The sequence below is a fragment of the Nicotiana sylvestris genome, chromosome 1, assembly GCF_000393655.2.
Source record: "Nicotiana sylvestris chromosome 1, ASM39365v2, whole genome shotgun sequence".
NCBI classification, from domain to species: domain Eukaryota; kingdom Viridiplantae; phylum Streptophyta; class Magnoliopsida; order Solanales; family Solanaceae; genus Nicotiana; species Nicotiana sylvestris.
In genome coordinates, this window is record NC_091057.1 from 14,040,806 (window position 1) to 14,050,966 (window position 10,161).

Sequence of the window (10,161 nt, forward strand, 5' to 3'; positions counted from 1 at the left end):
AAAGATTTGGTTTGGATTTTGTTAGGGAAACGTGGTAGGCTTCATTGGTCATTTAGGGCTGGGAAGATAATTCTTTGTCCACGTGGTTTGATAGTAGAAGTGGAGAATTACTCTCCATGCAGTAAGATAATTCCTCATTAGTGAGGGATTGGGTAGTATTAGTAGATTTAGTATAATTTGAGTGTGAAATACGATTGGATTTAGAGGGTGTTAAGGCATCATTAGTCGTAGGGGTGTAATTATTTGGATGCATGTGGTTTAATTGGTTTGTTTTAGAGTCTGCCAAATGAAAGTCCATTGGCTCATTGACTGCCACATATTTCCATGCAAGAAGTGTCGATACTTCCTAGGCTTTTTGTGTTTGCATTGGTGTTGTTAGGCGGATTGTCCAATGCTTCAAACGTATTATTTGTGTCAATGTTATTTTTATTTTGATTAGACTTTTAAGCATATAAAAAAGGAGTAATAATTTTCCCATTAAGATTAACATTTTGTGTTAGGGGGAGGGAAGACTTACCTGGGGTGGAAAATAATGGAACCATTGTCTTACCAGTGTTGTTTTGCTGTGTTTTTGGCTTGTACACAGACCTTCTTTTCTTGGGAAAAGTAACAGTGTGCCAGGCATCCTCTTTGGGCAGTAAAGATCCTTTTTGCATGCTATAATTTGAAGTGTCTGATGCCTTGAATTGGCTAGTGACACTGTCCCCTTCCGGAATGGAAGATTTGCTCCTTTGCTTCGTATAGTTGCATGAGGCCATTCAATGCCCTAATCTACCACAAATCTTTCATAGGAAACTCACCCCTTCATAGTAAATTTCTTGTTTATGTTGTCCAATATAAATGAACAGTGTAACACGGACCTCCAATGGAAGTTCAATACATGGCCTAGCATAACGACCCCTTAGAGTGGAAGAGATGCATGCATCAATTTCTAGCAGTATGGTTTGCCTTCTTAGTTCATAGACAGTGAGATTTTCAATCAGTTCATCCAACTTGAGAATAGCAATGTTCTTTGATTCCTGAATAGCAGTGATTTTGCTTTCCCAAATTACTGGTAAGACCCTTGTCAAGATTTTCTCAACCTTGTCTTCTTCAAGGATAATTCTCCCAAGAAATTTAAGTTCATTTGTTAGTGTTGTGAACCTTGTGTACATCTCCTGGATAGTTTCTCCTTCCTTCATAGTGAAATTCTCATATTGAGAATATAACAGTGTTCCTCTTGATCTCTTTACTTGAGGAGTTCCTTCATGAGCCACTTGTAAAGTGTCTCATATCTCCTTAGCAGTGGTACAACTTTGAATCCTGATGTACTCGTCTGGACCCAGTCCATACATAAGCCATTTCTTGGCCTTGGCATTCTTTCCCCATTTCTTCAAGTCTTCAGCAGTGCAATCAGCTCTTATCTTTGGCACGTCCACTCCTTCAGTATTCTTCTTTGTGGTAGCCAGGGGACCATCAGTGACTATGTCCCAGAGTTCATAGTCTTCTCCTATGATGTGATCTCTCATCCTGTTCTTCCACCAAGAATAGTACTGACCATTAAAGAGTGGGGGCCTAGCAGTGGATTACCCTTCCTAGTTTCCAGGTGGTGCACTCATCTTGATCTTTTCCTAAGGTATTAACCTCTTCAAGGATAACTCGCTCTGATACCAAATGATGTTTTATACGTCAATACCACACAAGAGGGGGGGTGATTTGTGTGGTACCCAATTTTTGCTTAACTAGATTATAGAAGGACCTGGTTCTTCTATGTGTTCCAACTACTACTATTTGCACAATAATAAGGAAAGAAAATAAAGAATACAGAGATTTTTACATGGAAAGCATCTAGATCAAAAGATGAAAAAACCATGACCTACTACTCAGTAGGATTTTCACAAAACTTCCACTAAAATCACTTAGCCAAAAACTGCATTTACAAAAACTCTTTTGTAAACCTAGGATTAACTCTAATTCCGTTGTGGCACACAGCCTCAACTATTGCGACAACTTCAAGTTAACTCTAACTTGAACGCTCTAGGTACCTAATACAATTGCTTCAATAAAAGCTGAAAGGTACAATGTAAAATCACCTACTACAATTGAACTAGAATAAAAGATAGACACTTGGAACTGGTTCTTCTATCTCCCCCTATATTTTTATATTATGTATTGAACTACTTTCTAGACTTATTAATCACCAAGTTGACCTTAGAAATTGGGATCCCATCCAAATTGGCCATATGGGCCCTTCCTTGTCCTATATCCTTTTCGCGGATGACTTAACTCTTATGGGAAAAGCTAATAAAAAGACTATCCTTTGCATAAAAAGATGCATGGATTTTTTTTCTATTGAATCTGGGCTAGCCATAAATAAAACTACGTCTAGAATTGTCATTCCAACAACTTGCTCAAAAGATCAATCAAACTTCCTAACATCTCTTTTTGGCATTAAATCTACCACCGAGTTTGGTAAATACCTTGTCTTTTCAATCCTTAGTAAATATCCTAAAACCAAAGACTTCCAATTTATCTTGGACAAGTTACATTCCAGACTATCTTACTGGAAATGTTCATTTCTTAATATGGCTGGGCGTACCACCCTAGCAACAAGTACTCTAGGAGCAATCCCCTCGCACATAATGCAATACACTCTCCTTCTACCCAAAACACTAAAATCCATTGATAAAATACAAATGAATTTTATTGGGGCTCTACAAGTACTATAAAAAAGCTTCATCTAATAAGTTGGGATACTGTCACCAAGGATCTAAAAGAGGGTGGTTTGGGTATTCATAAGGCAAAAAAGAAAAACTTGGTTATCCTTTTAGGCCTTGTATGGAGACTTTTAAAAAATCCTTCCACTCCATGGTGTCATCTCATTATGTCCAAATATGCTCATCCAACGTCTAATACTAATACTTCCTTCATCTGGAAATCCATTCTTCAGGGATGGAAAATATGCAACAAAGGAATCCTTTGGCACCCCTCAAATAATTCTCGTTTGAATATTTGGTACAACAAATAGATTTGTAATTCCTCCTCCCTAAGAAGCTCTATTGAGGGCCTCCTTAGCAAAAGTGAGAGTAAACTTTCTCTAGGTTGCTTAATTAAGGATAATAATTGGGACTTAAAGGCAATATCCTTTGAATTACCTCCCGAAGTGATCCACAATATTAGTATTACTCCAACTCCCTCTAATAATTACAAAAGTGATGAATTTAGATAGAAACTAAGCTCAAATGGCATTTTCTCTACAAAGTCTTGCTATAATCTCCTCACTAATCCTTATCCCTATTCAAACTCCTATAAATGGATATGGGGCATTCATTGTCCTAACAAAATTAAAATCTTTCTCTAGAAATGCTCTAATAATCGTGTTCCTCGTAGAGCCTATCTATACAAAATTGGTATGAACATTGATGCCACATGCACTATATGCAGAATAGGCATTGAAAACATCCAACACATCTTCTTGCACTGCACTTCCACCCAACAATTCTGGAAATCCATGGGTATCAGCTACCTTAACACTACTGGCGATGTTAACTGACTCAGGGATCTTCGTGATTCCTTCATCAATCAAAATTCTCATAATATTGGTTGGGAAACTCTCTTCCCATTCTGCATATGGGAACTTTGAAAAATTAGAAATAATAATAACATAAATAACCTTAGTTGTTCTTTGGACGTGAAAAAACCCATGCACTTTGCAGGGGAATATATCTTCTTCACAGGAAAAAACCCATTCACTACCAAAAAAGTTCCAATTAAGATCAAGTGGTATAAACTGCCAAAGAATGTTATTAAACTAAACTGTGATGGTGCTTTCTCTTCTACTAACAATGCAACAGGAATTGGTGGATTATTCCGTAACAGCAATGGAGATTGGATTATAGGTTACCATAAAGCAATACATGCCTCCTCTTCAATTCATGCAGAATTATTAGCCCTACTTGAAGGACTAAGAATTGCAATGGAGTTTAATGATACAAATATGGAAATTGAAACTGATAGCACTGACGTTATCAAACTAATGCATGAAGATTGTACTAATTTCCATAACATTATTTTTGAATGCAGATGGTTAATGCACCAACTGAGGCTCCCAATACTGAAGCACAATTTTACGGAAGGAAATGAAGTGGCTCATCGACTGGCAAAAGAAGCAATGAAGCATCCTCCCAGTAACAAATGTGTTTATCATGCTCGTCCTCCTTTTTTTTGCTGAAGAAAAAGTACTAAAGAATAAGCATGAACTTTGTAATAGTATTAAAACTAACTCTACTGATGTTTGTACTTACCTAGCAAGTATGGGCAATAGTAATGCCCTAAAGTCTATGTCCTCCTCTTGTAATTTGTTTTAAGTAATATAAGTATCGTGCTTTTATGTTCAAAAAAAAATACTCTTTTGAGGTTAACAGGAAGAAACTTATTCTTGGACTTTTGACTCCTTCTCAAATTTGTGAATATGAAAAGAATGTTAAAGAGAATATGAAAAAATATGAGAGATAAAAGAATGAGAGGAGCAAGGGAGTGCATGTCGACATCCCAAGAGAGGAAAAAGGAGAGGTTGTGTTTAGAGAAGAGAATGGGATGTCAAGTGAGAAAAAGAGTGAGCTTACGGGAAAAGAAAAGAGAGAAGGCAATGAGATAACAAAAGTATGTGAGATAGAGAGAGAAAAACTAGAGGGCTTGAGTGAAGAAAAATAAAAAAACTTTAGTGAGAGAAAAGAGGCTAAGGGTGAGGAGAAAGTTAGTCTTGTGATAAAAGTCAAAGAGAGTTTAAGTAAGAAAAAAATGTCTTTACTTCCTAACACATTAACTCTTTCTTGTTTTAGTTCTTATGATTTTGTGCAGCCACATGTTCAAACACCTTTTGAAAAGGGGAGGTGAGGTGCAAGAGATGGTGGTAAAGGATCTAGTTGCATTCCAACATGAATTTGGCGAAATCTATTTTTGTTGGATGGTGGAAGATAAAATCTTGGTTAATTTCTTTGTTGTTGAACCTTTTGACTATTTTGATCCTTACTTACATTCCCTAAAGAAATTGCTAAGTTGGAGCCATTGCATAAAAGAATGCAAGGTGATGATGTCCCATTGGTAAATAAGTCCAAGTATGGTATGTATAATTGGTTTATTTGATTTCTTGGGCTTTCTAGAACACCTAAGGTATTTTTGGAGGTAATGAACTACGCTCTTATTTCTTATGTTGGTGACTTCATTATTTTTGTGGATGATGATATTTTGATGCATATCAAGTCATTAACTATAATATCTAAGTTCAAGTGCAATAGTAATTTACTTCCTATTGAAATTGAGTATGACATAGATGATTATATATACCAACTTTGTGGAAAGAAGCATGAAATTTATGAGAAGAAGCTTGAGAATGAGTTTTCATATGATAAATCACTAGGATGTGAGTTTTGTTGTATGATAGGAAGTCATTCTTCAAGTCATGTTGATTGTGAGCCTATAAAAATATTTTCTACTAGTAAAGAGGCTATGCATGATTATTGTGACGTTAGTGATCAAATACTCTTTCATGAGCTTATCTATTACTCTTTCTATGACAGTTTGAGCAATTGTTTATAATCCATGTAGTTTAGAAATATTAGTGGGGAAAGTTATAATCTCGGCTTGAATGTACTGAAACTTTTATTTTGAGAATTATGGTTTCTTCTAACCTTCTTGAGAATTTATGTGCTTCTTTGAATAGCTTATATGTAGAAGAATTCATGAGTTTTGTAATTGACACTTGGCTATCATAAAAGTATCTTATTTGATAAATGTGGTACATATACTTGTTTTAAATGGATGTGTGATCAATCTTTTGTAATTTCTTTGTCATGCACATTTTTGGACTACCTTAAAAGAGGTTTGTATTAGACAAATCTAAGTAAGTATATATTTTATTGGGATAATGATTTTCATATACTTTATAGGGGAGTATATATACCTATTAGGCTTAATTGGGTTAAGTGGACACATGGTCACTATCTTGTTTTATTCCTACCATTTTTTCATATTAGTTGATGTCATGTACTAGTGTCTGTCTTCTGTTTCTTGCAAGGTTGAAATTCAAGGATGAATTTTCTTCAAAAAGAGGGGAATAATAGCATCCTAGGAATCTCAATTCTATTCAAAGACAAAAATGAAACTTTGGAATCTTAAAAATGGCCTTTAACAAGATATCAAGCTAAAGAAGTGAAAAATAAGGTCATTAAACTTCAAGTGCAAATAAAGAAGTTATTAATTGGGAGAAAGAGCTAAAGGATAAAAGATATGAATTAGCTAGGTATTACAATTGTTTTAAAGTCCTAAATTTATTTCCAAGAAGAGGAGTATTGGATCCCAAGAGACATCCCTTGAAGAAGGTCCTGATCAGTCCACTTTTGGACCATGTTGGCACCTAAAATGTGTCCAAACTTGCAGCATAATAAGTCCTAAATAAAGTCACGTTTTTATAATATAAAAAGGATTTACTTGATGTCAAAGAAAGGTACAATAGTCTTGCTAGAATTTGAGAGAAAGTTGGTGCCAAGTTGCTTGCAAATTTCCTTCACGATTTTCAAGATTTCCAAGATTCTATCCAAGAATGGTTTTGGACTTTCAAGATCCTATCCAAAGGTAGTTGGACATTTTTCCAAAGTAGTTAGGGCTTTCTTTCTTATCCAAGATTTTTAAGATTTCCAAGATTGGTTTTGGACTTTCAAGATCCTATCCTAAGGTAGTTGGACTTTTTGTCCAAAGTAGTTAGGAATTTGTTTATTTTCCAAGATTTCTAAGATTTCCAAGATTGGTTTGGACTTTCAAGATCCTATCCTGAGGTAGTTGAACTTTTTGTCCAAATTAGTTTGGACTTTCTTTCTTTATTTTTCTAGTAGAATTTCCTGACTCCCTCTCTATATAAAGGGGTGTCTTCTTTGTTTTTAGGGAGATTATGATAGACAATATCAACAAAAATTGTGAGATTTTTCGTACACTCTTGTGTGTGGCTACTCTTAGAGTTATTTTTCAACCTTCAAGAATCAACTTAAGGTGTTAAGATTAAACCATTTTTGAAATCTTAGATCACTTCTAGGTATTCAAGATGTGATAAGTTTAGGCTTATTATTATCCTTGTTATTCAAAAGGGTCGGGTTTCACAACATATCTCTTGTTTCCAGTTCTCTACCAATTGCGATTAGTTCTTTGTTAGCTAATTATTATTGCTATGATTCAACTTCAAAAATAGACTTCTTAAATTCAAGAAACTCTTTCTTGAATTCAATCTGTCTTTATTTTATATCTTCTTTTTCCCAAGCCTCCTACATGGCCTAGGCGCTTGGATTCAGATCGCCTAAAATTTTGCGGCCCATAAAAGATGGTCTAAGGAACAATAGTCATCGCTTCTCCATGACCATTACTCAATTTTGGCATTTTAGAATCATAAATCTGGAATTCAGCCAGATTCCCAGATTGTCGTGTGCTATAGCCCATGCCTCCTACATAGGGCCAGGCGCCCGAACTCGCATTGCCTAAAATTTTGCAGGCCTATCGAAAACGACCTAAGGAATAATAGTCATCGTCATGCTATTGGCATTACTCATTGTTTGGTGTTTTAGGGCCATAAAACTAAAATTCCTTTTGATTTCAAGTTTTCGTGCATTATAGCCTATGATTCCTACATGGGCTCAGGGCTGGACCTGGATCGCCTAAAATTTATCGGCCCATAAAAAATTACCTAAGGAATAATAGTCATCACCTCTCCATGTGCGTTACTCGATTTTTGGCATATTAGGAAAATAAAACTGGAATTCCTTCCGATTCCTAGATTTTTGTGTGTTGTAGCCCACACCTTTTGTATTGGCCCAGACACCCGAACTCGGATCTCCTAAAATGTTACCGACCTATCAAAAACAACCAAAGGAACAATAGTCACTGCCTTGCTTTGACCGTTACTGGTTTTTTGGCATTTTAGTGTCGTAAAAGTATAATTCCGCTCGATTCCCAAATTTTTGTATGTTATAGCCCACACCTCCTGCATGAGCCTGTGTGCACGGATCTAGATCACCTAATATTTTTCCGTCCCATCAAAACAAAAGAAGAAAATATAGTCAACGCCTCACCATGACCGTTACTTATTTTATTTTGCATTTTAGGGCCATAAAACTAGAACTCCGCCCGATTCCCATATTTTCGTGTGTTATAGCCCTCACCTCCTGCATGGGTTTGGGAACCCTTATTCGGATCACTTAAAATTTTGCCAGCCTATAATAACAACTTAAGGAACAATAGCCACCGCTGTGCAATGACCGCTTCTGCATGGGCACGGGCGTCCGGACCCGGATCATCTAAAATTTTATCGCCACATAAAAAATGACCTATGGGACAATAGTCACCGCCTCTCCGTGACCGTTACTTCTTTTTCGATATTTAGGGCCATAAAACTACAATTTTGCCGATTATCAGATTTTCGCGTGCTATAGCCCATGCCTCTTGCATGGGCCCAAGCGTCCGGACTTGGATTGAGTAAATTTTGCCAGTCCATCAAAAACAACCTAAGGAATAATAGTCACTGCCTCATCTTGACTATTACTTGTTTGTTTGGAATTTTAGGGCCATAAAATACGAATTCCATCTAATCCCCAAATTTTCGTGTACTATAGCCCATGCCTCCTGCATGGCATAGGCGCTTGGACCCAGATCGCCTAAAAATTTTCGTCCAATAAAAAATGATCTGAGGACCAATATTCATCGCCTCTTCATGACCATTAATTATTTTTTGACATTTTAGAGTCATAGAACCGGAATTCAGCTAGATTTCCAAATTTTTGTGTGCTATACCCCACACCTCCTGCATGGGCTCGGGCTCACTGAACCACGCCTAAAATTTTTCCGGTCCATAGAAAATAACCTAAGGAACAATAGTCACTGCCTCTCCATGAACGTTACTTGTTTTTTGGCATTTTAGGCTATAAAATTGGAATTTCGCATAATTTCCAGATTTTCGTGTGCTATAGCCTACGCCTCCTTCATGGACCGGGGCTCCCGGAATCGCCTAAAATTTTTCTAGCCCATCAAAAATTACCTAAGGATAGTAGTCACACCTCGCCATGACTGTTACTCATTTTATGGCGTTTTAGGGCCATAAAACTTTCCTCCCGATTCTCATAATTTCGTGTGTTATAGCCCACGCCTCCTGCATGGACCTAGGTGCCTTGACCCCGATCACCTAAAATATTGTCGACCCATAAAAAAACCCTAAGTAATAATAGTCACTGCCTCACCATGACCGTTACTCAATTGTTTGGAGTTTTAGGGCTACAAAACTAGAATTACACCCGATTTTCAGATTTTCTTGTGCTATAGCCCACGCCTCCTATATGGGCCGGGCATCTAGGCCTGAATCGCCTAAAATTTTGCCAGACCATAAAGAACGACATAAGAAACAATAGTTACCGTCAAGCCATGATTGCTTTTCATTTTTTTGGCGTTTTAGGGCCATCAAACTGAAATTCCCCAGATTCCTAGATTTTCATGAGCTATAGACCATACCTACTACATGGGCCTGGGTGCCCGAATCTAGATCGCCCAAAATTTTACCAGACAATAAAAAATAACCTAAGAAACAATAGTTACTTCCTTTTCATGACCGTTACACATTTACTGGCATTTTAGGGCAGGGCCAAATAACTGAATTTCATCTGATTCCCATATATTCGTGTGAATAGCCCGCGCCTCCTGCATGGGCCCTGGTGTCTGGACCCGAATTCCCTAAAAAATTTCTGGCCTATCAAAAAAGACCTAAGGAATAATAGTTTCCGCCTCGCCATGACAATTATTCCTTTTTAGCATTTTAGGGTCATAAAACTTGAATTAAGCTAGATTCCCAGATTTTCGTGTGTTATAGCCCACACCTTCTACATAGGGCTAGGCGCTCAAATCCGGATCGCCTAAAATTTTGCAGGCCCAATAAAAATGACCTAAGGAATAATATTCACTGCCACGCCATGACTGTTACTCGTTATTGGCGTTTTAGGGCCATAAAACTCGAATTCCTTTTGATTTCCAGATTTTCGTATGCTATAGCCCATGATTCCTGTATGGCCATGTTGCTGGACCTGGATTGCCTAAACTTTATCGCCCATAAAATAGTCACCGCCTCGCCATGTTCGTTACTCGATTTTAGGCATT

General features: G+C 37.1%; 1 protein-coding gene across 1 annotated transcript; it reads left to right on the forward strand.

Annotated features, from left to right (window-relative positions):
- The first annotated feature begins 3,682 nt into the window (after positions 1–3,682).
- Positions 3,683–4,210, forward strand: LOC138890437 (uncharacterized). The gene has a single exon (XM_070173823.1). The coding sequence runs from the start codon at positions 3,683–3,685 to the stop codon at positions 4,208–4,210; it is 528 nt and encodes a 175-aa protein (XP_070029924.1).
- Positions 4,211–10,161: the final 5,951 nt, after the last annotated feature.